The 14,936-nt window shown below is 47.9% G+C and overlaps 1 protein-coding gene across 7 annotated transcripts in view; it reads left to right on the plus strand.

Annotated features, from left to right (window-relative positions):
• The window catches only part of EYA3 (EYA transcriptional coactivator and phosphatase 3), a 900,226-nt gene that overhangs the window by 693,061 nt on the left and 192,229 nt on the right, over positions 1 to 14,936 (plus strand). For all 7 annotated transcript variants that reach the window (XM_069225116.1, XM_069225117.1, XM_069225118.1 and 4 more), the window contains one exon: positions 6,044 to 6,102. In XM_069225116.1, the coding sequence (XP_069081217.1) occupies positions 6,044 to 6,102 (59 nt within the window). The remainder of the gene's footprint in view (positions 1 to 6,043; positions 6,103 to 14,936) is intronic.

Consider the following 14,936-nt stretch of genomic DNA (forward strand, 5'->3'; position numbering starts at 1 on the left):
CTGCGTCTGGGTCAGCTCTGCACCTCCCTGAGTTTCTGGGAGCCAGAGCAACCCCTGACCAGCTCAGAGTGTTATGAGCACATGTGCCTCATTTTTGGGCAGTCTGACACCTCTTGAGCGCCTTCAGGCCCTGCGGGGTAAAAAAAAAACTTTAAACTTCATACTTGTATAGCGCACTACTCGCCCGTTAGGGTCTCAAAGCAATGTACGCATACCGCTGTGGAACCCCTCCTGGCTTTTCCCTGTGAGGTGCCCACTCCTGGGCAACCTCCAAGGTGAAGCCAGGCATCCCAGCGCTGTTGGGGCCGTTGTGGAGATTAAGCAAGCTATTGCCCAGAGTTAGAGTGGGACCCATGAATTAGATTAGGCACCGATGCGAGAATTATCAGGTCCGAGGAAATTGAGCCCAAGACCCGCCAAGGCGGGAATTGAACCCTGGTCCCGGGCCAGATTTCTGCATCAGGATCTGCCGCTCTAACCATTGAGTCAGGAGGGGCCCCCTGGGGTTCAGTGCCCACAGCTTCAGCCTCACCTGCAGGGGGCACCTATGGATCTAAACCAGCGTCAGTCATACCACCTCGACCTTTCTCAATGCCGGTTCCGACGTCAATGTTCCCCATGCCCCTGTGCGGTGTCAACCCCATTCTCACTGCTGATTCCAACACCGAGCACGGCGTAGGCCGGCACCAATTCAGGCTTCAACAGCAGCTCTGTCCCCTATGTGGAATCCTGACCCTTATTGTTATAGGTTGGGGTAGAGTGACGAATGGAAGGGGTCGCTGGACCCTTTAGAATACTAGCTGCCAGATCCAATGGACTGGCGTACGGACCTAGGTGAAGTCAGTGGTGTGGATACTTCCACAGACACTGGCATGCTTTCTCCCACTACCTTGGCTTTGGAGGAGGTAGCGTCCTACTCCATGGTGGTGCAAAGAGCCACCAAGGTCCTGGGCCTCGAGCTGTGTCTGGTGTCCTGCTGGGTATCTGGTCCAAACCCAGCACAGGGGCTCCTGTGAAGAGAACTATTGCCTGCCTCCATTGACCTGCTCCAATTGATCCAGCGTTCCTGATGCAACACCCCACCCCTGAGAGCTTGGTTATCCAACCCTCTGCAACCCAGAGCGTGTTCCCTTCCGAATCCAAGAGGCTGGACCAACTTGGGTATAAGATGTTTTCTTCTTCCAGCCTGGCATCGTGGTCCATGAACACGTATGCCTTTTGGGCTGTTACTCCCACACTCTGTGGGACACGGTTGCTCAAGTGCTGCCACAGGGCCCGGGCGAGGCTCGGGCTATACTCTCTCAAGCAGTTGCTTATAGGAGAGATGCAGCGAAGTTCACAACCTGATTTGGACTGGACACAACGGACTCACTGGGCAGAGCAATTGCATCGACGGTGGCCTTGAGGCGCCACATCTGTTTGAGGATATCTGGCTTTTCGGAAATGTCCAATCTAACCTTATGAACATGCACTTTGATGGCACCTGTCTCTTTTGGAAAAAAGCAGACTCCGTGCTCGAGCACTTCAAGGATTGTTGTGCTACAACCACGTCCTTGAGCCTTGCAGCTGCCCATCGCCCCCCCAGTCTGCTTTATGTCCCTTTGTGGCTACGGCAGGCGTCCACCCACATCTGTTTCCCTCCAGCCTCTGCATGGCTGGGGATGTGGGATCCACTGTCCTCGTGGATCGGAGCTAGCGGTCGGACCAGTCCACTGCCCCCACAGCCACCTCTAAACTTTCTGGTCTGAAAATTTCCCCATCAGAGACCAGTCGGAGGCAGGATTCACCATCACCTGTTCCACTAGCAGCCCATCACGTCAGACAGGTGGGTTTTGCAGTCCAGAGAGGCTACTCCTTCAAGACTACCCCTCCATCTATGCCACCGTCCTACGATTGGATGACGGAGGATCACTTCACACTTCTCTTGGCCAAGAGAGCCATAAAGAGTGACAGAAGTAGGTCGTGGTGGTTGTTTCCGCAACTTACTGGTCCCCAAAAATGACAAGGTCCCCCACCCTATCATAGACCTTGAGTCCTCAATCTCTTCCTCAAAAAATAATTTCAGAATGCTCACTCAGGTTCTACCTGTCCTGGAGACTGGATGGTAGCATTGGACTTGCACGGCGCTCATTTCCACATCCCTGTCCCGCCTGCCTACAGACATTACTTGTGGTTGACGGTAGACAACACACACTTACTGTTTACTGTGCTCCCATTTGGCTTACCAGCGCTACTTGGGTCTTCACCGAAGTGATGGTGGTGGTTGCAGCTGATCTCTGCAGGTTAGGGGTAGGTCTTCTGGTTTCCTCAGCGACTGGCTGTTGAAGACGAGTTCGCCCCAGGCTGTCGTCTCCCACCTCCAGACTACGGGCGACCTCCTGCATTCGCTGGGGTTCACTACAAACGTGTCAGTCACACCTGAGTCCCTCTCAGACACTCCCTTTTATCAAAGCTGTTCTGGACACAGTGCAGTTTCGAGCTTATCCGCCTGAACAGTGAGTCCAGGATATTCAGGCTATGATACCGATGTTTCAGTATCTATCCTGGATTTTGGTGAGAATGACTGAGACTTCTAGCCCTCTACTGTCTCTACCAGATAAGACGTTACCGAAGGTAAATAACTATTCCTTTTGGTAATTTTGTGTTACTCTTTTGATGCAGAGTTACTGAAAATTACGGGATTATGGCTGTTAATATAATTGAGTGATTTGGCACAGAAACAACAAAAGTATGAGCAGTTCCTGCTTTCGTGCTCTGCTGCATTTAGAGGTATTTTCTAAATGTATTGCTAGGTCCATTTTGGATGTGAGGGTGCATTTTGTGCTAAGGAAACAGCACTAAATGCTGGTTTTCACTCCTCACATATTTCTGCATAATTTTGCATATAGAATTATGCTACAGCAAATATGATACGCTCTTAGTAAGCTGTACCATGCAACAATATACATACACTTTTTATAATGGTGTCATTTTTCCAAATCGGCTTTTAATAACGTATTTCTTCCTGGTAGGTATAAATCTGTGTCTGTGTGTCTAAATTATTACATTTCCTCTGTCTTTTACATTTGCAAATATGTTGGAACAATTAAAAAAATTGTGGGAAGTGGAGCTGACTGTTCTCCGCTGAGGGTACTAATCCTCGCACATTTGGCTTGGCTGTGCCTTATTATGGGTTCTCCTGCAATGTTTGAGGCATTTTGAGGCCTAGCAAAACCACACTTAGGCACATTAAGCAATTTCACAACCACAAATGTATCTTTTGACTGATCTAAACTGTAGCAAGGGCCTCAGACCACTAAGTGTATGTGTTACCTGTTCGATCATGCTGCGATTGAAGCTGGTGCCCTTCCATACATATTTAAGAAGCGTTAACCCTGGAATCACAAGAGACCTGGATTTACGAAATTCAAAAAAGAAGAATGAGGGTTCCTAACAAGGAGAGACATGTTTTTTAACATTTAATGTGAGAGCTAAATCTGAGATTACAAATTTTAAAAACATGAGACAGTTTTTTGAGTGAGAAAATGTGCTTCGTGCTCAAACGTGACAAACAGCATAATACAGTGATATCAGTGCATCAATATATAATGTTCACAACGTACAACCCTTATACAAATCATATTAACTTCCACGGTTTGCAAAGTAAAAAGTGGAAGGCGTTGTGATCCCTTAAGCATATGAACAACCATTAGTACTCAAGAGGATAGTAGCGCGAGAGATGGCTTGTACTAGAAGAGTAGAGAGAAAAACAGAAGAATCGCAAATAAGTAAAATAATTCAAAAGATACACGTGAAGTGAGGAGGCACATCATGCAATACTCACTGGTAGTCCCAGAAGCTCCAAAAGGAGGAGATTACAGAGTGATAAAAAACAATCAACATTTGAAAAGGATCGTCAGGAACAATAGAAAAATGAAAGGGGATGGCCGGCATCTCGCCTGCACTATCAAATTACCAAAATTAGTAATGTGCATCACTGGCTGCAATAATGACCTGGGAAAGAGGTTGTAAGTACTTTCCATCCACTATCGCGTGTAGCGACAGCTTCAGGAGGAGTGGTAGTAGGTTCCGCCCTAGTTGCACCGGATACTGTACACTTGAACAGGCATGTATTGTATTGTATTGTAATATTATTTATATAGCGCTTAATACCCCTGACGAGGTGTCAAATCGCTTTCCGGCGAGTAGCAGACTACTCCGGAACCCAGGAGGCATTAGTGGTGGATGAGTATAGGGAAATATGAGTTCAGTTTTAGTATTTTTATGAGTTAATTTGAGCGGAGGATATGTGAGTTTTAGTTGGATTGACTAGAGTAATGGAGGGATACAGAAGGGAAGAATCCAGAAGTGTTAATTGGGATTTTATAGTAATAGGATGAGGCTTGGGATGAGTAAAGGAGAGATGGATGAGGGAAGAGTTTGTGGAAAGGGTTAGGGAGATCATAGTAGCAGGGTGAGATAAATGAGGTAGAATTTATTAGGGTTGTTTGGGATACAAAACAGATTGAAGGTGGATCTTCTGGCAATGGGTAACCAGTGTAGTGCTCTCAAGGCAGGGGAGATGTGGGCTTGTGGCTTTACATGTAATAGTAGCCTGGCAGCAGAGTTCTGAATACGTTGTAGTTTTTTCATACTAGATAGAGATGATCCATGGTAGAGGCCACGGGCATAATGCAGTTTGGATAGTTCAAAAGAGATAGTAGCTGCACTTCGTGTGGAAGTTAGAGGTGTGGGAAGATGCGTCGCAGAGTCTTCAAGGTGATGAAGCTTGTTCATGCTAATCTGTCCTTTTGGGCATCATTGTTAACTTGGAGTCCATGGTAATTCCAAGGTTTTTGCAGGCATCGTTCTAGAGCTGCATGCAACATGCTCCAGACATTTCTGAAGGATGCAATGTAGAAGATTGCTGAGGATAAATATAAGGCCCTGTGTGTTTGGCGTGCTTTGAATGGTTTACCCTTTTGCTGATTTTTTTTTTAGACTGTATGGCAATTTTCAAAGATTTATTTCCTGTCTAAATTTTCACTAAAAACACTGAAATAAAAAAGCTGTGCGTTGAAATGTTAATGGTCTAACAAAAATTGTACCAAAAGTAAAAAGTTCTCAATTTTCCAAAATACAAATGCATGATGAGAAGGTGATACAAGAAACACATGAATTCTGAGAAGGTTTTGAAGGTGGTTTGGAACATTATTCAAAGTGGTTTGGAACATTATTTAATAATTGATTTTCATTTAAATCTTGCGGAGACTTCTCCAAACAAACTCAAACACCCCTCCTCTCCTGGCGATTTGAATGCTAATACTTTGTGTCAAACCATGGTACATACACAAAACAGTACATCTCCCCAAGTGTTTTTCAAACTTTAGAGGAGTCAGCATTTTATGTTAAGACAAAATCCTCTTATCACCCAACCTCCTAGGTTAAAGGAGCCTAGGTTAAAAGACCTTAAAGCTAAAGCATGATGGTTTATTTATACCTTTCAGTCTGTAACGTTTCATCTTTGATTAACACTATCCAGAGGGGTAGATTGCATATAATGCATTTGTTTTTCAGAATTTTAACATACAGTGAAAGAAAAGAAAGTCATTTGCTCATCCCTTGTCCTACAGACTAACTCATTTTCTGGACTCACCGGTGTTTATTGAGGATTCCTTTTTATCATGCCTCTTGCTCACCTGAGGATCCTGACGCCTACCCGACTTCTGAAAGCCACAACGCCAGGCTTTAATTCACGGATAAAAAACATTTAAGCGCTCATCATGGCACAAGTTATTTATGTACTTGGAGTGTTTCTTGGGACGTTATTATGAGTAATTTGCATAACATCTCAAGCAAGAATACTCACCAAAATCCATTTGCTTCCGATCAGTTTTTATCAAATGTTATAAAGAATGAATCCAGGAATTAGATCCTAGGATATGAGGGGAGTCAACAATGGAAAAAAATCCTCATTGATGTAGCCTTTAACTTCTGTATTTGTTATTAACAAATTTTAACTTAGCGCACTACTCATGTAGTTTATGCATTCTCTCTCATATAGGAGTGTGACCAGGTTCATGTAGAAGATGTTGCCTCTGACGACAATGGACAAGATTTAAGGTATGCATTTATAACATTTACATACATCCTGTTTTGAAATATCCCAGACATCAAATCTTTAAATTCAGCAGTGGGTGTGCAGTAGGTGACATGCGGTCCTCATGCTGTAGTGTCATACTAATGTTGTCAACACGTGATCTATCAGCTCCATAGAGATGCTGTCTTGTATGCAAAATAGTAGTTCCTATTCACACTGGAGACACCAGGGTCATGAGGTATTTATTGTAGTTCAGGGTCATTGGATCTTGTTTTGACAAGATTAATTTACTTACCTTTGATAATGATCTTATTTAGGGTACGCTATCTATCCGTAGATTCCTCACCTTGTGAATAATCCCCAGTCAGGTTGGATCTGTAAATGTTGGAGCAGCTCTCCATTGTGCCACTAGAGGGCATCATACAACTTCGTTCTGGGTGCATTCCTCTCCTGAAATGCCTGGTGGAGTGTCATGTAAGCACCACCCATACGCTTTGTCAGTTGCTCCTGAACCAAGTAGATTGCCCCACGTGACAAGAAGATCTTTTGAATAGGTTGTCCAACGGACAATTGGACATTAAATCACACTAAAAAAGGATGAGCTGAGGCACTTTGGTAGTCTCAGCCAGCCAGGGTGGATTTAACAAATCTCACAACCATTGGACATCTGCAAAGATCTTTAATTGGGGGACTGGCCCTAGGCCTGAATTGGCAGGTAAAAACACGAGCCTGTCTCCCAAACAAGCATTTTAATTTCGATTAGTTAATAAAGCCTGTTGGCCATGGGTGTCTGCATGATTCAGAAACAATTTCTTCCTGCGTTTCCCTAGAAACACGCTGGTAACTGGGAGCTCTGCAGTTGCTGCAGTGGTGAGGGCTAAAAGCTCAGCTCCCTAGAGTGTGATAGAAGGTTGGAGGGAGTGGATTTAAGCAGCCCATTTTCCTACTCCACGTTCTTGCTCTAAGCTTTTTTTTTTTTGCCTCTCGCTAGTGTGCAGTTCGTGCCTGCTTATTGGCCACTCTCCACCCTGGCTCTGTGCTATAATCTAACCTCTCCTGTCTTTTAAGCCTTACCTGGTAACTGTTTGTTCCCCGGTTGTACTCATGCATGCCCCTCATGCCTCTTGCCTCTTGTCTTGCCTAAGCATGCCCCGGAAATTCTTCATACCCACTTGTTATAGCAAACCATCTCCTGTAAGGAGAAGACCGGTTTGGGGTCCTAGCTTTGTGAATGTCGAGGACTGCCAGGTGTCTGCATACTCCCTGAGCTCAACAGTTCCTCTTGATAACCGACAGCTGTCTGATTACACCCGAAGTGCAATGTTAGGCTCCATTACATAACAAATGCACCCTTTGCTGAAAACATTGTATAGGCTTGCTTCGGTTCATGTATAGTTCAGGTTGCAATCAAACTAGCCTCTTAATGAAGATGCATATGCAGTGCACTGATTCAGGCTGCATGCCTACATGCTAATGCAGATGACCACTGTAATTGTGGCAGCCTATGTGCAGCCACAGTAGATCTAAGTAATGCAGGGATCCATTGTATGCCATCAGTCTCCCTCACCTACATCAGCTCCTGTCCCTGAGAAGAAGAGCATTATGGAGTAGTCTCAGTGTGCAGCAAGCGCTGTTGACAATAATAAGCGCGTTACTATACAAATCTAAATAATAAACTAGACCACGCCTCCTTCTGTATAATGAGTGGCCAAAAATAAACAGAGAGGCCTCAGCGTGCCCGATGTGTCCCCCGTCTTTCCTAAGCTGCTTTGACAACCTAGCATTAGAGCAAGTACTCCAACCCGGGCAGTGATAATAAGAAAATAAAACAATATGCTTGGCATGCAATTAAATTTGTGCATTAAAAAACAGTACAATGTAAAATTGTGCCACCTGATAGTTGTGGGCATTGTGTCTCTATGCCACACCTGTAAAAAGGCTTTCAAAGTAGAGACCATGTAAAAAGGCTTTCAAAGTAGAGACCCAACAAACAGAGTAGATAATCAAAGCAACTCACTATTATCAAACTATTTTCAGAATAAGTGACTGATTTTGAATGAGCCATAGTCTGCGATTTAATCAATATCTTTGTACGGCTCTTGTAATTGAACACGACCACAGGGTCTTCCCAAGTTGATGGTTTGGAGAGTAGGCCGCAGTTAAGATGAACAGATACAGAAAACATGACATTCTTTACTTCAGTTAATTTAGGCTGTAAGGTGCTTCAGCGTTAAATACAGAAAACCAATTTGGATCAAAGCATGGCGATAACCTGGAAGATACATCTAAGTGCACTACCACAAGAACGTTTGACAGTGAAAACTGCAATAAACTGGTGATGAAATACCTTTCTCAAGCTGTGAGTCTCAAGGAATAAGGAGTTAATTGGGGTTGGTGACGGGATATCCCACTGAAGGGATTGTAGAACAATAAATATTTTGAGTTAAGACTTTCCAGCTGGGTAACTCTGAAGTACAGAAAGCTTTTGTTACAACTGATGTGGGCCACAGTCAAAGTTAGAGGTAATGAGTAAAGTACACCTGCAGGGAGTTTTAGCATACCTTCCCCTTCTTTCCATCATATCTCTCATCTTCCAGCCACTGACACAAGAAGTAGCTTCTGTCATTAGGACCACTGAGTTTAATGGGGTGTAGCTCTGCTGAGATGTGATGTCTGCTGCTATTTGTCTGCAGTGTTTGCAGGTTCCCAAGAGCCTGAGAGTATGTGTACTCTGGGGAGTGATGAGTGCATGTCTCTCTCGAAGCAGGGTGCGAGAATGCACACAGGGGTGGATGTACATATGTCTGTAGGTTAAATGTCTGTGTCTTTGAATGATGTGTGGACAGCAGGTAGGAAATGTTTGCAAGGTGGATGTGTATAATTTCAGGAAGATATCTGTGTAGGTTGTCTGCATGATTGTGTATGCATAGTGGGTATGTTTCACTTTGAAGGGTATGTGAATCTGCAGCATCTGTGTCTCTGCAGGGGCTGTCTGTGTTGCTGCAGAGATTGAGCATCTAGGGGCCATATGTACTAAAGCATTTTCCCATAGGCACAGAATGGGTCAAACTCTTTGATACATCTGGCCCCTAATCTAATAGAGACTTCTAGTTGCGGATTCCTTACCTTCGAATTTTCCCGCAGGCGTCAGACTGGATCTGGAGATTTTTCTTTGAGCAATACCCTTGCGCGCCGGTAGGTGGCATCGGTCGACTCCGCAGGTGTCCTTGGCATCGTCGTCACCGTGATGACGTCGGGAATAGTATATAGACGCCGCCCTTGTGCAGTGATGTCCGTTCTTTTCTTTCCGCGCCATGCGCTGGTCCCAGAGAATAGCTACCCTGGTCTATTTGTACCCGACTTCTACCTTTTTGTCGAGTTTTTGTGCGAAACTATGTGCGTCGAGGATGTCCCCAAATACCGGTTTCAAGCCGTGCGTTGACTGTCATGGTGCGATGTCAGTGACGGATACTTATCAGGTTTGTCTGTGGTGTCTTGAGCGCGACCACGACTCGAAGTTGTGCCGGGCCATGCACCCTGAGGCTTTGAGGGAGCGGTCCCTAAAGCTCATGGTAGCCAGGCACTTGACTCAACGTAGGTCCCGGTCTCGCTCGAGATGAAGGTCTCGAGACCGGTCGCGGAGCCATCACCACTTGTCTTCTTCCAAATCCTCGGGTCAAGGTAAGAAGTCCTCGTCGAAGAGGTCCCATTACTCTCCAACTTCGCCCTGTTGCTCGGCCAATGTGACGCGGGAAGAGCGTCCACGAACAAGGCCTCCGTCCTCGCAGCCCGCGTCGGCTCCGCGCTTCCCCAAGTTTCTCAGAGCCGGAGCAACCCCCGCCCAGCTTAAAGATTTTTATGAGGCCATGCGCCTCATCTTTGGGCGATCCGACCCAGTTACGGTGCCTTCGGGCCCAAGGGGTTCGGCTGAGGGGCCTTCGGGTTCCGCACCGGTGGCTTCGGCTCTGGCCACTGAGGTCACCTCCAGATCCGCAGGCAGATCTGCACCGGCGCTGGTCGCACCCTCGAGACCTTCCCTGGTGCCTGGTTGATTGTTGACGCTCCGGACATCGGTAGTGACCACTATCGACATCGACCTAATTCTTATCCCCAACGACTCGGAGTCAGAGCGGCGTCAGCCGACGCAGCCTTCGACTTCGATGGGGCCTATTCGCCCCAGGTCAGATTCAGACCCTTTTTCTTATGGGTACAAATATAGGGAGGGATTGGAGGTGTCCCTGGACCCTTATGAATACCAGGATGACCCTTCTATGGACTGAGCTCAGGAATTGGGCAACGCCAGTGGTCTGGATACTTCTCCTGACACTGGCAAGCTGTCTCCTCCTACCATGGCTATGGCGGAGGTAGCGACTTATGGTATGGTGGTCAGTAGGGCAGCTGAGGTCCTTGGTCTTGAGCTTCCCACTGTTGAGATCAGGTCTAATCTCCTGACAGAGGTGCTTCAGCCTGAGGCTTCTAATTCAGAACCCCTTTTGCCGTTTAATGAAGACCTCACCAATGTCCTTTTGGGTACCTGGTCCCGTCGGCCTGCTCCGAATGACCCTAAATTCCTGTCCCAACACCCCACGCCTGAGAGTCTTGTTATCCAGGCTTCCTCTTCTTCAGGTGCATTCCCTTCCGCACCACCGGACAGGGAATTCAAAAGGCTGGAACAGTTTGGCAAGAAGTTATTTTCTTCCTCCAGTCTCGCGCTGCAGTCTGTGAAAATTGCATGCCTTTTGGGCCGCTATACCCACTCTTTGTGGGATACGGTTGCGCAAGTCCTGCCGCAGATACCGGAGGAGTCTCGTGCTATCGTCTCCTAAGGTGTGAACGATGTGAGAGATGCAACAAAGTTCACAATCCGTTGTGGGCTTGACACAACCGACTCTCTGGGCAGATCAGTTGCTAAGACGGTGGCCTTAGGACGCCACGCCTAGTTTTGTACTTCTGTTTTTTCTGGGGATGTCCAACAGTCACTCATGGACATGCCCTTTGATGGCTCACGTCTCTTCGGAGACAAAGCGGACTCGGCCTTGGAGAGATCCAAGCTATGTCTTGGTCCCTTGGTCTTTCCTCAACCCCTCGCCCCCTACAGTCCTTGGCCACGGAAGGAGCTTCCTGTCGCGTCCTCCACCCAGCCACCCATGCTGTTCAGCCTCTGTGTGGCCGGGGATGCAGAATCCCACGTTGCCGTTGGACAGGAAACCAGAGGTCTGCCCAGTCCATATCTGCCCCCGCTGCAGCCTCCAGACCCTCCTAGTCCATTCCCTCACTCCCGTCCAGTTGGTGGCACGATTCGCCATCACCTGCCCCACTGGCAAAACATCACCACGGACAGGTGGGTTTTACATATAATTCGAAAGGGCTACTTCCTCCCTTTCGAATCTGCTCCACCAACCATGCTTCCATCCTTCAGTCACCTTCCACAGTATCATTTGGCGCTTCTCCGCCAGGAAGTCGCAGCTCTCTTGGCCAAGGGTGCTATAGAAGAGATCCCTTTGCCAGAAGTAGGTCGTGGTTGTGATTCCTGCTACTTTCTGATACCAAAAAAAAGGACAAGGGCTTATGTTCTATCCTAGACCTTCGGGACCTAAACTACTTCCTCAAGAAGGAGAAATTCAAAATGCTCACCCTGGCTCAGGTTCTGTCTGCCTTGGACCCAGAAGACTGGATGGCAGCGTTCGACTTGCAGGACGCTTATTTCCACATCCCCATCCTACCTGCCCACAGATATTACCTAAGATTCGTGGCAGATAAGCACTTCAGTTTACCGTGCTCCCCTTTGGCCTTACCAGCGCCCCTCAGGTGTTCAGGAAACTGATGGCGGTGGTTGCAGCTCATCTGTGTAGGTTAGAGGTCTCAGTCTTCCCCTACTGGCTGTTGAAGGCGGTCTCGCCCCAGAAAGTCATCTCCCTCCTTCAGAGTACAGCGAACCTCCTGCACACGCTGGGGTTTACTATAAACGTGCCAAAGTCACCCCTGGCTCCTTCTCAGACACTCCCTTTCATCGGAGCTATTTTGGACACAGTGCATTTTAGGCCTTATCCTCCCGAAAGGAGAGTCCAAGACATTGTCTATGATTCCGATCTTTTGGCCTCTGTCTTGGGTTTCGACGAGACTGACCCTGAGGCTGCTGGGCCTCATGGCCTCCTGCATCCTGCTAGTAACAGATGCCAGATGGCATATGCGGGCTCTGCAGTGGGACCTAAAGTTCTAGTGGGCGCAGCGTCAGGGGAATCTCTCCGACATGGTCCAGATCTTGAAGGGGACTGCGAAAGACCTGCAGTGGTGGTTTTCGAATCCGCATTGGGTCCCCTGCAGATCCCTTTCCCTTCCCCAACCAGATCTATCTATAGTGACAGATGAGTCACTTCTGGGTTGGGGCAGCCACATGGGAGAGGCGGAGATCAAAGGGCTCTGGTCTCCGGCAGAGTCTGGGCTCCATATCAATCTTCTGAAGCTCCGGGCGATCAGGCTTGCATTGAAAGCATTCCTTCCCTCTCTCAGAGAGTGGTGCAAGTGTTCACGGACAATACTACCTCCATGTGGTACTGCAACAAACAGGGCGGAGTGGGGTCCTTGACCCTTTGTCAGGAGGCACTACACCTCTGGACATGGCTGGAACATCAGGGCATTACCCTAATGGTTCAGCATCTGGCGGGTTCCCTCAACTCCTGAGCGGACGAACTCAGCTGTCGATGCACAGCCTATCACGAATGGCATCTTCATCCGGAGGTGGTGCAAGGTCTCTTTCAGCAGTGGGGAGAGCCTTGGTCAGATCTGTTCCCCCTCCTCAGAGAACACGCAATGTCAGCTGTTTTGCGTGTTGGAGTTTCCAAGGCGGCACTCACTCGGAGACTCTCTTCGTCTCAAGTGGAACTCCGGCCTCCTTTCCGCCTATACCTCTTCTGCCCAGAGTTATCAGGAACGACCGGACCCAATTAATCTTGGTGGCTCCGGACTGGGCACTGAGAGTATGGTATCCAGAGCTATTAAGCATGTCCATGGATCCTCCACCCAGACTGCCTCTTTGGGCGCATCTTCTGTCACAGCAACAGGGGACGGTTCTTAACCCAAAATTGACCAACCTCCGCCTTCATGCGTGGAGATTGAGCAGCGACAGTTGACGGCTTTTGAGCCTCCCCCCGAAGTCTGCTATGTTATCTTGGCAGCCAGGCGTCCATCATCCAAAACTGTATACACCTGTTGGAATAAATTTGTGGCATGGTGTACCAACAAATCTGTTGATCCCCTTTCTGCCCCTCTATCCGAGGTTCTTCTGTTCTTTCTTTCTTTGGCCCAGCAGGGCTCTGCTTTGGGCACCCTTAAAGGGTATTTATCTGCTATTTCGGCCTTTCATATGCTACCTGATTAGCCCTCAATCTTCAAATCTCCTATTGTGAGTAGATTCCTGTAGGAAAATGGCTCCCTGTTGCAGTTACCCCCCACTTTTTTGCCTGATGCTGACTTGACTGAGAAGTGTGCTTGGACCCTGCTAACCAAGCCCCAGCACCAGTGTTCTTTCACTAAAAATTTACCATTGTTTCCACAATTGGCACACCCCTGGCACACGGATAAGTCCCTTGTAAAAGGTACCAGTGGTACCAAGGGCCCTGTGACCAGGGAAGGTCCTTAAGGCTGCAGCATGTGTTGTGCCACCCTAAGGGACCCCTCACGTAACACTTGCACGTTGCCATTGCAGATTGTGTGTGTTGGTGGGAAGAAAAAGCCAAAGTCGACATGGCATCCCCCTCAGGATGCCATGCACACAAAATGCTGCCTGTGGCATAGGTAAGTGACCCCTCTAGCAGGCCTTACAGCCCCAAGGCAGGGTGCACTATACCACAGGTGAGGGCATAGCTGCATGAGGAATATGTCCCTACAGTGTCAAAGTCTATTCTTAGACATTGTAAGTACAGTGTAGCCATATTAAGTATATGGTCTGGGAGTTTGTCAAAACAAACTCCACAGCTCCATAATGGCTACACTGAATACTGGGAAGTTTGATATCAAACTTCTCAGAATAATAAACCCACACTGATGCCAGTGTTGGATTTATTGCAAAATGCACATAGAGGGCATCTTAGAAGATGCCCCCTTGTATTTTACCCATTTGTTCAGTGCAGGACTGACTGGTCTGTGCCAGCCTGCCACTGAGATGAGTTTCACCTCCCCCTGCAGGAACTGTAACACCTGGCGGTGAGCGTCAAAGGCTCATGCCTTTTGTTACAGCACCCCAGGGCATCCCAGCTAGTGGAGATGCCCGCCCCTCCTTCAGGGAGGAAGCACAAGGAGGGTGTAGCCACCCTCAAGGACAGTAGCTATTGGCTACTGCCATCCCAGACTTAAACACACCCCTGAATTTAGTATTTGAGGGCGACCCTGAACCCAGGAAATCAGATTCCTGCAACCTTCAACAAGAAGGGGGACTGGTGACCTGAAAGCCCCGCAGAGACGACAGACGATAACTGACTTGGCCCCAGCCCTACCGGCCTGTCTCCAGACTCAAAGAACCTGCACGCATCCAACAGGGACCAGCGACCTCAGAGGACTGCCCTGAAACCGAAGGACCAAGAAACTCCCGAGAACAGCAGCACTGTTCACCAACAGCAACATTTTTTGCAACAAAGAAGCAACTTTTAAAGAACTCACTCTTCCCGCCGGAAGCATGAGACTTCACACCTGATGCCCCCTGCTCGAGCTCAAGAGAACAAACACTGCAGAGAGGACTCCAAGGCGACTGCGACATGACTAACCTGAGTTGACCCCACCCCCACCCCCCCCTGCACCCCCACAGCAACGCCTGCAGAGAGGATCCAGAGGCTCCCCCTGTCTGCGACTGCATTGTAACAAG

Source organism: Pleurodeles waltl, chromosome 3_1 (assembly GCF_031143425.1).
Source record: "Pleurodeles waltl isolate 20211129_DDA chromosome 3_1, aPleWal1.hap1.20221129, whole genome shotgun sequence".
NCBI classification, from domain to species: domain Eukaryota; kingdom Metazoa; phylum Chordata; class Amphibia; order Caudata; family Salamandridae; genus Pleurodeles; species Pleurodeles waltl.